General features: G+C 40.4%; 1 protein-coding gene across 4 annotated transcripts; it reads left to right on the top strand.

Annotated features, from left to right (window-relative positions):
- The first annotated feature begins 1128 nt into the window (after nucleotides 1-1128).
- On the top strand, nucleotides 1129-9079 carry LOC117766919. Of its 4 annotated transcripts, none has more exons than XM_034594370.1 (6): nucleotides 1129-1235; nucleotides 3125-3208; nucleotides 4735-4836; nucleotides 5247-5423; nucleotides 7234-7359; nucleotides 8842-9079. In XM_034594370.1, the coding sequence occupies exons 3-6, from the start codon at nucleotides 4770-4772 to the stop codon at nucleotides 9015-9017; spliced, it is 546 nt and encodes a 181-aa protein (XP_034450261.1). In that variant the 5' UTR covers nucleotides 1129-1235; nucleotides 3125-3208; nucleotides 4735-4769; the 3' UTR covers nucleotides 9018-9079. The 4 variants fall into 4 exon arrangements, with proteins under 4 accessions (XP_034450261.1, XP_034450259.1, XP_034450260.1 ...); XM_034594368.1 differs by having other exon boundaries at nucleotides 1178-1235; nucleotides 3120-3208; XM_034594369.1 differs by having other exon boundaries at nucleotides 1205-1246.
- The last annotated feature ends 5514 nt before the right edge of the window (nucleotides 9080-14593 follow it).

Genomic DNA, 14593 nt, shown 5'->3' with positions numbered 1-14593 from the left:
TTAAAAATGGACAAAAAATGAAACATGAGGTCATTTAATCACATTTATCACAGTCTCATTAGTTTATCTAATTAATCTAATAAGGTCATAGCAAGGACGCACTGCCATCAGAAGTGCTTTGGTCTTTTTATTTTGAAATTATTATGTGACCCTGAATCAATTAAACCTCATTTCCTCAAAATCTCAGGTATGTTTTAAAAATAACATGACATGTGTCACCCCATAATAAGCTACAACTATTTTCACAACAGCTATTATACATCTGTTAATCAAATTAAGTTAATGTCACAGGAAGCAAAAGAACATTCACAGTAATCTGAAATATAATCTTTGCTTGTGTCAGTACCGTTTATGTTACACATGTATGATCTCACAGGTTCTAGAGAAGGGTTTCATGTTTGTTTATTTTATTTTTTTATTCTCAGAAATGTGTACTGATGTGAACAGCAGGGTGCTGAGGACATAACGTGTGGACACATATATTATTGTGTGAGTTGGACATATTTTCAAAATTGTAACTGATCTCTTTAGATCAACAGTTGTGTATGAGTCACTTCATGGAACCTGAACTCACCTAGTGGAAAGTGTCTGTGTGGCTGTGTGTGTGGAGTCCCTGGCAGTGATCCAAACTGTAATGCATTCTTCCCCCTTGTGACCTTCTTAAGCTTCCACACTGTAAACAGGCTATATTTGGGGATGCTGAAGGGACAGGGGAAGTTTGGCTGTCTGTCACAGGAACGAGTCCCAAGTCACAAACAGGCAGATTTATAACATCTACAGTAGCTACAGCTGTGGAGGTATGGTATAACTCAGAGGTGAAAAGTTCCAAATCACCTCAAACCACAAATCACTGAAATTCACTCTCTCTTGTAACCTGGTATCTTCATCAAATATAACAGAACTTTACTTATTTGTCTTATTTGTTTCCCAAATAATAATCATGATGATGAGTCAACCTGTTTTCAGAAAGACAGCAAATATTTATTTAATGGTGATCCACATAAACTGATATTAATTGTATAACGCTGATGTTGTCCTGATGATATTTTACACTCAGAGCTGCAATTAGAACGACGCATGCAGTAAACACTTGTGGCAGAGAGCAACAACAGGCCATCAGTCACAGCAGGAGTGTTTCCAGGCACAGACGGCAGATACTTCTCTCCAGGAAGAGCAGGAGTCACAGCAGGAGTGTTTCCGCGCCAAGATAGTTGATCTTCCTCTGAGGCGATGAGGTCAGTCTCAGGTGACAGCTGCAGTGTAGACAGGCAGCATAGCTTCATGTGTTATTTACAGTTGGCGTCAAACCACGGTTTAGAAGGCTGATGTGGTATATTTACTGTTTACTGCCCTCAGCTAAACACACTTCTATTGAAGTTTAAAGGCAGAAGTTGGCATCTGATTTTTTTATGCCTGCAACATTAACTACAGTTATTTTCAATTGGATGCTAACACCCTATCCAAACAAAATCCTTAATATGATCATTCATCTGGATCACTTCAGCAGTTTTTGTGTAATTCTGATGAAAACACAAGTTCCTTGGCAGAGGTACTTATTTATACTAATGTACCTACACACTACATTAAATACAAATAAGTTTGGGTACAGAAGAACTACTACAGGACAACAGGGCTGTCCCAACCCTCGTTGGAGGAAGGAGTTACATTGTTGGTCTCACCTACAGTTCTAAGTTTGATATGGAATATATACACACTGGCACAAGTTTTGCCTATTTTGGTTCTGCCCTTCAGCTCATTGGATATGAAGTTATGTTATGAGCTTTAAGTGCAGACATTCAACTTTAGATTTTTTTTTTTTAGTGGGCAGCATGGTGATGCAGTGGTTAGAACTGTTGCCTCATGGTAAGAGGGTCCTTAGTCTCAAATGACTGTGATTACATGGTTCACTTGATACATCTGATAATAAGTAACACATTTTTCTGATTTAGATTCAATGTAGTGAAATACAGACCAAAGATGACAGATTTCATGCCTGTGTCTGAATAGACTGTGCACAAGTGTGTACTCTCACTTCAGTGATCTCAACCTCTCAACCTGAAAATGTTCAGGAAACATTGGCTTTCGATGTATATTTAATGTCCGTCAATGTACTATCCTCTTTGCTAAGGTCACTTCTCTGCATCGCTAGACAGCAGCAGGTGTGACTGCTCCTTTGGGGCTTTTTCTGATATCGTGGAACGTCAACTTTTAGAGATACAGCAATGCTGAAAAATGTGTGATTTGGTACGGGATACGACACAATGACGTAGATTAAACTACTCAACAAACAACTGAAGATGTTTGGAGAAGGGACATTGAGCGCTCACAACAAGACACGTCTCCTTTTCTTCCTACTGTTCTGCTGAAATAATACAAGGGCTAACTTGAACATTTGAATTCATGGAGCCCCTGAAGTCCCGACAGATGATATTTTTCAATCCTGTTCGCACAAGATAACTTTAGCACACAACTAGTTTACATGAATAAATATATTGTGTGCAAAAGATGATTTAGTAAAAATTCACATGCACCTCTGACAACTTCAGATGGAGAGAACTCAGCTAAGTATTTTTCACTTTGGAATGTCATTTAATGAAACACATGCGATTGTAATCAGCAGAAATCATTTGCTGCACATACCTTAACTTGCTCCAACAAGGTGATTTTCTTTTGTGAACAAGTTGATATCTTGTGTGTACAAGATAAATAAATATCCCCTGTGGGGGGGGGGGGGGGGGGGGACTTTAGCGGCTCTGTATTCCCTGGATATATTACACAGAAAATGTGTAAACGTCCCAGAAGCCGCTTTAGTGTGATCATTATTGCTCTGTTTCTCCCATAGATGGCAGTGTTGTGTTTTACACAGTAACTTCCTAACCTGCTGAGGGTCACCAACTCAGTGTAGATTATTATAGATCAGCAACAATAATAAAAAGTTTATTAATTTTAATAATTCTAATAATAAGAGAGAGAGAGGACTGGCATTGGCAGTTGTCATGTGCTGCCCCGGCATTTATTTTACTACATGTCACTAACTTTGTGTTTTTTCCCCTCACATTCTCTCTCTCTCTCTCTCTCTCTCTCTCTCTCTCTCTCTCTCTCTCTCTCTATCTCTGAAGAGCAGCAAAGAACACTCCAATGAGTCACCATCACAACACCTGTTATGTATGACTTTTACAGGATGGCTGGACTCAGTCTTCAGGACCAGGTGGGGAGCTTGGTGTAAAGCTACTGCTCTCTTTCTATTAGAAGGAACCAGTTTATTCAGGCATTTGATTCGGGTGGCTGTTGGGTTTTCCCAGTCCATATCCCAACTGGAGGAAGCCAACAAGCTCAAGTGATTATACATTTTTTGTTACATATCATTTGGCCCCAGAACCCCATGGGACCACCCAGCAAGACCGGGAGGATGTGGCTTAGAGAGCAACATGTGGGCTACCTTGCTTTACCTTATTCCACTGTGTGCTGACCAGTTCAGACCAACTTTAAACGTCTGTTTGTGCGAGGTAATTCTGTCAAGCTCAAATGAAAATTTGGCAACAAAGCAGTTCTACACAGGGCCATTTGCTTTTTTCCAGGATTTTTAATAAGAACAGGGGTCAGGTGCTCACTATGTGCATTGAGGAAACAGGTAAAATATGGTTTATCGAGGACTCCTGACTGAAACTCAGATTCATTGTGAGATAATACGCCGATACGGGAACACACAGTCTACGGCTACGTGAGAGAGAATATCAAAGTAAATGATCAGATAAACAGCAGTTGAACTGGTTCCACAGCTGAACGATTTGTCATCAAGTTATGTTCAGTGACTTTTATATATGCTTTGGTGGTTTCCACTTCCAAACACCTACCAACCTCCACCAAACATGAAGCTGCTGCTGACTGTCTGTCTGACCTGGGCTCTGCTCTACACAGGCAAGTGGTTTTCTCTGGGCATGTGATTTGTCTTACGCTGTTGTCTGTATCCACACAGAATAATACTTTTGAAGTGTTATAGTGGTAATTTGTTTGCAACAGCCTTTCACTGTTCAAAATCGTGCATCTTTTTTCAACCTGCATCACATGAACTATAAAGGAATTTCACTACGTCTACTCCAAAAGGCAAAAGATTAAACATCTGTGAAAATATGATATACACAGTACTACTTTGCTACAGTAACACTACTGTACTGTACCTCTATCACCTCATGTACCTCATTTATGATTTAACTCACAAAACGATACAATCAGCATCTTTGATCCTAAATTAATTATTAAGAATTCAAATTGAAATGTTGATGTTTATTTATATTTTCTGTCATTTGAACAAAGTGGAGGGTTTTGGGGGATGTTTTATTTGTTAGTGATAATTATTAGCAGCCCTACTACAATTGTCTGCTCGTGACAATTTGAATCAGGTTTAGATCCATATGACTTTTCATGACCAGTTTCAATTTTTGATGATAAGTTGAGGTTTTTTGATGCAGGCCTTTTACAAAGGGTTGTTGTGTTACCCTGTTTGTATGTTGCATGTTTGAAAAGTATCTTACCAGAAGGGTCGATTAATATTTCCTGAGTTTTACATGAAACAAAAATGACTTGATACATGCAATACAAAGATATGTGCAATAAAAGTGAAAATGAACATGCCATGGAACACATGTTCATGTGTGTGAGATGGTGGAAGCAGAAACGTATTATTCTCCTTCTGTACTGAAATGAAACAGAAATGCTGTTTTCTTTGCATTCCAGCTGAGTCACTGCACTGCCATGTGTGTACAAATGAAATGTGTTCCAACACAACCTCTGTCCAGTGTCCTGCCACGAGGACAATCTGCAAAACTGTCACTTCAGGTGGGTGCCAGTAATCTATAGTACTGTGAGTCCAGTGCTTTTACATGAGCATAGTTAAAGGTGTATAGTCTACCATGTGGCACCACCATGTTTCTCCAATAGCCTACAACAGAAAACCCAAATACATGCCGAAGGGAAGGGCCTTGCATGTTTTTCTGTGACCCGAGACCCACCCCAGGTGAGTGGTGAGTGGAGGGATAATGAGTTGGCTGCAATCTGTACCCTTATCACAAGATGGCACTAAATCCTACACAACGAGCCTTTAATGCAGTATCAGTCAAACCGAATCAACAATTCAATCTTCTTGTGATGAGATAAAGTAGGTTATTGTTACAAGAGTGACTGAATCAGTTAACCATTAACATTTTGTTTATTTATCATTCCCATGTTTTTTATTTCCTTCCCTCCAGTGAAGGGGACCGGTTCATCTGCCACTGTGACAGTGAATAAAAAGTGTTCTTCCCCGCTGTCCTGCTTCACTCCGCCCAGCATTGAGACTGAATGGTCAGTGAACCTCGGTTACGGACGGGAAGCCCACACTCAGATTTGCTGCGTGACCGACAACTGCAACTTCCAGACATTGGCCAGTAAGATTTAATGCAACTTTTAAATTCTGCAATTCTGTAAAACCTTTATCATTTGCATTTCCAAGCACAGGGCAAGTTCAAATGTGTCACAAACGCACTTATTTTATATCTGTCTGAGATTGAGAGAAGACTGATACCAGTATTGTTGCCTATGGAGCAGGTGACAGGGTGTGGTTAGCCTAGCTTAGCACAAAGACTTTAAGGAGGGGGAAAAGCTATCATGTGTCTCATAAGCCGAAAAATGTTTCGACACACAACTCAAACCCTTGTTTTGTCTACCGTGTTGTTGGGGTTAGTTTTGAGTCTGCCTCCACCTGCTCCCTATTTTGATGCCAAGCTAGGCTTAGAAACTCAGTTGTGTTTAACACACAGACTTGACATGGATATCACAATCATTCTTTCAGTGAGCTTTTAAAGCAACAGCTCAATATTGTTAGGAATGGACTTTCACAAGAGTTAAATGTGAAGGTTATGAAGCTGTTATTTATAGCCATTCAGCATAGTTTAGCCTAAAGACTGTAAACAGGGTAAAAGCAACATTTTATTTTTTTTACCTGAGGTGAGCAGAGACATATCCTGCCTCTTATTGGTTTTGTCTAATCTTCCCTAATCCTAACCAATCACCTTTCTTCATGCCTAACCCTAACCCAGGCCAAGGCAGAGGTGGGTCTTCATCCTCCTTGGGAGTAAAAAATAAAGTAGAACAGTTTGCCTGCCTCTGTCCAAAGATGACAACATCTACATATCAACTCCTCTGAAGCTCAGTAACTAACACTTTATATTGCATTTGTTTAATCTGTACAAAACTCGATGTGTAAAAACACCTCTCTAGTGTGCTAGACCAGTGTCTTCTTATGTTTATTATTGGTGAGTACTCCAGGAAGTTACTTCTTACTGGAGCTTTACAAGGACCGGAGTCTGTTTTTTATAAAGCTCAACGATGTGGTTAAGGATGTAAAAAGAAACGTTATTTTTCTGAATATAGGTTTTGATTATTAGCCATAATAATGTAAGTATCCAAGGTAGACTTACCACAAGCAACCATATTGACAAACAATGTTATATGCTCCTGTAAAAGCCCCAAGTCTGTACGATATCAACTGCGTTTGAAGTGTTTTTTTCAAGATGTCAAGAAGAAGGAGTACATTACCCTAAATCTGTAGGTGTGATAGCGACATCACTGATTGGTGGAAATCACTCTTGCCATGGAAATGTTTACCACCAACTGCGAAATTATGTTGGCTAGGATTGGTTACAATCAGGTATGATTGGATCGTTACTACACTCGGTTGCTATACTATACACTGTATTAAACATTGTATATGTACAAGGTACAAACAACACTATATTGCAACAAATTCAAGAAGAAGCGCTGGAAGTTACGGGAAAGGGATCATTAGCAACGGTTTATGGGAATGTGTAGTTCCTTCAAATAATTTATTTCCATTTTCTAATATGTTTTAATAAAATGTTTTATGGTCAGGATTCATCTGGTCAGCCTGGTTCCAGATTTGCTGAAATGTCAATGGAGAAAATGAAGGAGAATTTAATCAGAACTGGAGCCATTCTGAAAGTGGAAGGTCACTGTTGCGCTCTATTGGCTTTGGACAGAGACAGGTGTCACATACAGTTACACTGCAGAGATGACAATGGAGGTTTTTATCACCAGTGAGGGGAAGTCTAGTGCAGCCACAGTGACGATTCAGTAAAGTCCGTTCAGCTTGGGGTCTGGTTTTCTTACATGTACTAAAGACGTGCACTTTAAACATGTCTGTCTCCACTTTTTTTTCCTCCTCTTACATATTTCCAGCTCCCAGTTCTTTCATGAATGGGAAGGTGTGTCCGGACTGTGCGAGCCCAGCTGACAGCTTGGCGGGGACCTGCAACACAACATTGAACTGTGTGGGAGCTGAAGACAGTTGCTTCAGTGGCAACAGTGAGTTCCTGCAGTAAAATGACGGTACAGTGATGCAGTTGGTAAAGTGGCTGCTGATGTCCAAGCTAGAACAGCAAACTTGAGCCTACCGCGGTAATGTAAAACATGTAATACACAAGCAACTAAAATAGCTACCAATTAGAATATTACATTCTATGATTGACCATGATTTCACATAACAGTGTATGAGAAATACACACATTCTAATTGGTCACTCAGTTATACAAACACAGGACAATAACTTCCTCTATTTCTGTCTGTCTGTTTTTCACACAGAAAGCAAGGAAATCCATAATAACTACTGAAAATACTATACTCGATAATGACATTTAAATACCACTGCACTGAAAGGAGGCCAAGGTCATAGTCATTCAAACTATTACTTTTCAATTAAAAGTATTAATACTAAGTGTAAAATGAACATTTAAAATAATAATAATAATAATAATGATAATTTACTAATTAAATGTACAACTTGTCTCATAGGACTTAAAAATCCATTGTCCTTAACCCTCAACAAGAGTAAGGAAAAACTACCAAAAAAACTATTAACATGGGAGAATGTGAGTTTCAAAATATAACCAAAAACGAGACAACAAAAGGATTGACAGAAAAGGGATGTGACATATACGTTTTTGAGGTTTTCACTTGCTCATCAAAGTTCACTAAAGTTGATCTTCACGCGAAGCCACGCTGCAATTTGCCTCGCCACATGAAACAAATGTTGAATCGCCTCCTGGCTAGCATCGGAAGTGAGCGGGAGGAGATGGTTCGAACACTGCTACATATGCGTGCATTTGACCGGGCTGGAACCTGACAGCACTGATTGGTCTGGTTAAGCCTCAATAACCTGGAGGTTCATGTTAGACTTATCTGAAAAAAACTGAAACGAATATAAATCCAACTAAACACTGAATCCAAGCAAAAGTAGATAATTAATAAGCACAAAATGTTTTAAATATCCTAAAAGCATGTTTTCGGAAATCACACACCTCGAAATGACCATGTGCAAATTGCAGAGAGGAAAATTCGAAACAAATCCAGACACATGGTTTTCGATGCAGAATCTTGCCATGCTGTAATTTCAGTGGTATCTAAATGTGACCAGTAAGTGCACAGTAGTGGTTTAAATGTCTTGATTAGATATCCTGTTGCTTATGTGACTGAAATGACTGTGCCTAATGGCACAACACTTTTAAAATGTCATACCCTTCTTTTCTCTCCACGTTTCTACACTGCGACTTCTGATGAAGGAAGAAATGCAGATAAAAGAGAAAAGTTTAAACTGAATGCTTCTATATCGTTCCAGCGATTATTGTGATGCAATGCAACACTAAACAATGTTAATAGTTACAGGACTGTAGCCCTTTTATCAGCTTGCATGCTGTCATGGTACATTGACATACTTGTTTTGATCAAATGCACTTATCATTCATTCTTGTATGTGTTTAATTCTTCCTTTTTCATGTCCTTTCTCTGCAGCTACATCAAACATGCTGCTGCTCGGCTGTATAACCAGATACCTCTGCAGCCCAGAGACTGCTATCTTGGCCCTGCTTACTGATTACCCCAGGATCACATGTGGAGCACCGTGGAGCGTCAGCATCAGCGCTATGCTGGTGACCTTTGCTCTTACATTGCATAAAATCCTTGTTTAATTAATACTTGTGCTCACACACACACACACACACTGAAATGCAGAAATAAAACCCATTTTCTTCTGAAACTATTTGTGTCTGCTATGCCTGCACTGAACACAATGGATGACAAAGATATTTATCACAAGACTTATGCATTAACGGAATGTCACAATAGAGAACTGATAACAAAAAACAACACCCACATAGACACAGACAAAACCATGCACACGCACAACAAACACACCCATAAACACACACACAGATATAATCCTAGAGATAAATAGATGTAGATGTTGAATGCACTAAATGTAAGTCGCTTTGGATAAAAGCGTCTGCCAAATGACATGTGATGTAATGTAATAAACCCACAGGTATGCAGGCACACAATTATGCTGAAGAACAGTAAAAGCATGTGTTGCAGGCCACACACACGTCTGCGTGACTTCTGAGGACATTGCATTGAATTACATTAATATCCTGGAGACTTAACCATAAGGTGTACTTGCCAAACACAAACCATTATCCTAACCTTAACATGAACCAAACCTACCACTATAGGGCAAATTTACAATATTGTACTCACCTTAAAATCTAATGATTTAATTTACCGTAATGATGGTAAGACAAGTCCCCATAATGTGACTCTGTAAATGGATCTAAGTCCCCACAACATAAGTGATATAGACCACACACATTAAGATATAACTACATACACTCTCTAATCTTCACATCAGAGATAGAGATTAAAACACAGCTTGAGGTAAGTGTCAAGCAGAGTTTCTGTATCTAACATGGCTCATGATTGTTCTGGAGTTTAAACCTCCAACATATAACACTTGTATACTGTACAATCATTTCAATATCATTTCAATGTGCAGCTGAGCAGAGCAACTTCTTAGATATTGTCTCAGACATCCCCTGTGCAACAACTCGTGTGAAAATGACCATCCAGGGTACTCTCAGAACTACTACAATAATAACACTGTGCATTATTACCTGCACCAAAGAGGTTATGTGTTCATCTGCGTTTGTTTGTCTGTTAGTTAGCAGCATTACACATGAACTGGGGCGGCGGTGGCTGAGGGGTAGAGCTGTCGTCCTTCAACCAGAAGGTTGGCGGTCCTAAAGACTAGAAAAGCTCTATATAAATACATACCATTTACCATAAACCACTAGAGCTTTTTCTTCAATCTGGCCAATGAATAATTTCTTTACTTGTGTGGGGACCATATTGATTCACAGCTTTTAGAAGCTCAGCTCTAATTAACCCGACATGACAGTATTCACAACATACTGCATTTGTCCAGCCATTTAATCACTATTTATTTTACATGGTGTAACACAGGTGGTTGCTGTGGTGGGTTAACTCAGCACTAAGAACACAACACAGAGCTTTGATCTCAGATTTTATTGCTGCACACAGAATACACCACAAAAACTCCACACCACAGTGCGCCTTGCCGTCTGGCTCCCTTGGCGCACGCTTCTTTTCATGCATGTATGTGATCTCTACGATTTATGATCTCTGTTCTGTGTGTTGTGGCTCTCCTCTCCACGTCCAGCCGTGCTGCCACCTTTAAACACTGAGTGATTCACTAACTGCTGCAGGAATCACTCCTTTGGCACGGCTGGGGGTGCTCTCCTGAGCCACCCCCACACCCACCCTCATTCTTTATTTGAAATTTGAACATTCATTCAAACGTGGGGAGGAGAAGTTCACATTTGAACTGTAATGACCGTCTCGAATTCAAAATATTCACTCTACAAGCGCATCAGACCGTCTGAAGTAGTTTGCCTCAAGACCCAGCAGCGGGCGGGCGCTGTCAGCTTGACCTCTTGCATGCCCTCTTGACCTCTCAGTGAAGTAAGCCAGTAATGTTTTGTTGTTCTGCTATGAAAATGGAGGATGCTAGAAAGCAAAGACGCCCTGAGTGGACAATTACGACACCAAAGCATCTGAGAAGCCGTGTCTGGAGGTATTTTGGCTCCTACAGTAAAGACAGTAAAGTACAGATCATAGGTTATGTCAGTTTGTCCACTTTGGACTATTTAATCTGTGGGCTCACCTGTTTGCTTTCCACCCAAGTGAGGCAGCAGAGGAGGCACAACTGACAAGCGGAGTAACGTCAAGTGTTCATCCCCAATTGTTTCCGACATAATTTGTTCAATCTATGGTGGTAACGTGGGTGCAAGTGTGCACGCAGGAAGATCACTCAAACGCAGCCGATTCATGTGACAGGTGCACAGACTGAAGAGTGAAAGATAAGTTCTCACATGAGAGAAACAATATTAGCTTGCAAAGACGGATCCTGGTCTGGACTCAGTAGTCTTTGGGCACACTTGAATTGGGCAGGCACAGAGTCTACTGTTCCTGCCACTTGAAGCAGAAGCCAAGCAGCCGAGTTGCATCACATAGAGTGCCCGGGGCAATGTTGTTTAATTTGGGCTGTCATGGATAGAAAATCTGGAAGAAGACAGAAAAGACTGAGCTTGTGAGAGGTAATACTACACAGTAGGTAATCAAGATAAATAGTCAAGAATAAAATAAAGATCTGCCTGGATTGCAAACATTCAGGTTATGTCCTGCCAAAAACCCAACTAAACAAAGCATTTACGAAAGCCTACGAAAGCCATGTTGTTTTTCATTTTTCAGCTCTATCTCTTGGCAAAGATTGAAAAAGTGGCAGCAGTGGATATGCGATACAAATTCCATCGGTCAGAAGGAATTTTATCTGGATCAAAAGTACAGACAACAATGACAGAGTGAATTTCAAAAGGGCTTGTTGACGCTAGATTCTTCTCCTGGTATAACGTCACACATTGACCAGCTGGAGAAACCTCATTTGGTTAAAAATGAGCAAATATTCAAAATCTGAAGGATTACTTTATCACCTGGGAGAATATCAAAACTTAATGAGGTGATATCTCCGATAGCTACCGGGGTCATGTGGTCCGTCTTTAGTGAAAACCTGGTCACGCCAGCTGCAGCTTGATAATTGGTGTGCCTCTGTTTGCGTTAAGGTAAAGGTGGTTGAAGCGAAAACAAGTTTAATGTCACTTATTATGGACATTTAATAAAATGAGTAAAAACTATTTTGCTTTCCACACACTTTTTGTTTATGTTTTGCCAGGAAATTACCTCCATACTTAGAACAGTGTTAAAATCTACGGTGGATCTGTGATATAACTGTAAAATTGAGTGTAATGCCGGTTAGTCGTCAGGGTGGCGCCCAGGTACAAGATTTACCTCCTCCATGTTCATACAAAAGCCTCTCTTGTAACAGAACCGGTTAGGCCACAGTCTCTGTAAACCACCACGTGCTGCTGTCAACAGCATGATCGTCTCCCACACTCACTCAACCAGACAGCAAACCAGATTGAATTTTACACTTAAGGTAAATGACACACATCCATTTGCAGAGAAACAGTCTCAGTGCCTATGCTTTAAAATTAACATATTTACAGTAATTCTCTACTTTTACCAAAACAAATGTTTGGCTACTATACTATTTAGCAAATTAAGGCCCAATCCCATTTCAGCCCTTGGCCCTACCCCTTGTTTTCGAGGGTTATCTTGCCCCTTGAAACGGAGTCACAAGGGGTAGTGGTTGAAATCTCCCCCTACGAATTGGGACAGCCCTTCAAGAAGCCGTTACGTCATAAGTAGTCGCTGCGAAAACCCGACACGTCGTCAGTAGTAGATGCGAAAATACGGGATTATTATGCAAGAAAGGATCGCTAGCATGCTCACGCTAGCGTCCTCGCGATCTTTTTTTTAAGGTTGTTGTAAAAAAAAAGTGACCATAATACATTGAAATGATATTAAACTAATATATTACAATAATTATCGTAGTTTTTAAACTTAAGTTAAGTTAAGTTTTTAATGAAGAAAATACTACATTTGTTGGTCTCTCTCCCAGTTTGCCGTTTATTCGCAAGGCATTCTGGGTACCTCTCGGTTTGTAGTGAGGGTCTGAAAAATGTCCGTTCGGAGGGGTATACAGCAAACATGATTCCTAACTGGACATGATGTAGCAACAAGCAAGTAGCAAGCAATCATTGAGATTGTTTCAGTGTTGACCATATGACTCCTGTCTTAGCTTCTCTGCATTGGGCTCATGTAAGATTCAGAATAGAATTCAAGATCCTGCTCCTCACAGACAAAGCCCTTAACAATCAAGCCTCCCATAGTTCTCCTTCTCTCTCTCTCTCTCTCTCTCTCTCTCTCTCTCTCTCTCTGGGGCTGCTATCATTAATAACACTGTTACATCTTTAAACATCACTCTTATTATTTTCATTAGAAAAACCTGTCTGACAGAGCTTAAATATGACTGTTACACAACTGTGTACATGGTCTGGTGATATACAGTGGCCACAAGATGGTGTGTGTAACTCAAACATAAACTGACGGGAATGTTATGATGCAGAGAAGGAGCTTTAATGAAGGACAACAATGTCTTTTAGGCAGATGGGTGGATGAGGAGGCAAGCAGGAAGAAGTGAGAACAAAGGTAACGGAACAGTAGACAAACAGACAATCCGACAATGAGCTGGAGAATATGACAATGACAGAATTAGAACAGTGACCAAAGTGATGATGAAACTGGAACAGGTGACTGCAGACAGTTAACATGTGAGCATGTGGAACTGGTCAGTGAGGCTCAGAGGCAGCGGGCCAGGTGAGCCCACTATATGCATGGAAATTAAAATATTTGATCTGTTATTTGTTTCTAATTATGTGGCACCAGAAGGAAACTCAGGGAATACCAGAGTCAGTAGGAGTTATCCTCTGGGGAACATGAATGGCACACTTTAATTTGTTGAGATATGGACCAAATCTGTGGGCTGAACAGCACCACCATCCTTAATATGTCATAGTGTGTTCCTGAAATATGGTAAAGCTAGAGTTGGTCATCCAAGGTAAGATGGCAGGAGCAGGCTACACTTTGAAAAAATGCGACGACCGGCCCACCCTCTCCCATCTGTCCCCTCGTCAAAGCCATGCCCCAAAACACATGAATGTGCACTGCCTGACAACCGCTAGAGGCCGACTGTTACGTTACTCGATCGCTTACTTTCGAATACCGCTCTAGCTTCATCGGTGTATGTCATGGTCAGGGTGTGCACAAGCAGTAAGGTCGGTAAGTGACATACAGGTATGCCAACCAATCATTTCATATATTAAAGTCCTGCGAGCGCCCCAGACACCGGCTTTTTCCCTTTAATTATTGATTGCTATCGGGAAGTAAAGAGGATTTCAAAGAATAAGACATTAAGTGCACGTGTCAGAAACAAATTCATAGCTTGAGTCTTTGGCTTCTTTAGTTCTTAGGGCCCAGTCACATGTACGCAAATGTTGCAGTTCGCCTTCCGTTCACCTTCAATCTGTGCGAGCGACAATGCAAACAAAAGAAATCGCAGCGTGTCTTTGCATGGAGTTCGACTTTGGTGAACTTTGACCCACGACATTTGCTTCACATACACATATGCATCCCCGTTGTCTCAGTTTCTCAGTTTGGATGAAACATGTTACATATCGATATTTCTGCCCTAGCAAGTATCTGCAAATTAATTTTATCTCTGCAACAAATTGGG

Source organism: Hippoglossus hippoglossus, chromosome 8 (genome assembly GCF_009819705.1).
Source record: "Hippoglossus hippoglossus isolate fHipHip1 chromosome 8, fHipHip1.pri, whole genome shotgun sequence".
Taxonomy (NCBI): Eukaryota; Metazoa; Chordata; class Actinopteri; order Pleuronectiformes; family Pleuronectidae; genus Hippoglossus; species Hippoglossus hippoglossus.
Note: the sequence above shows the minus strand (reverse complement) of the source record. Positions and strands in the feature narration are given on the sequence as shown.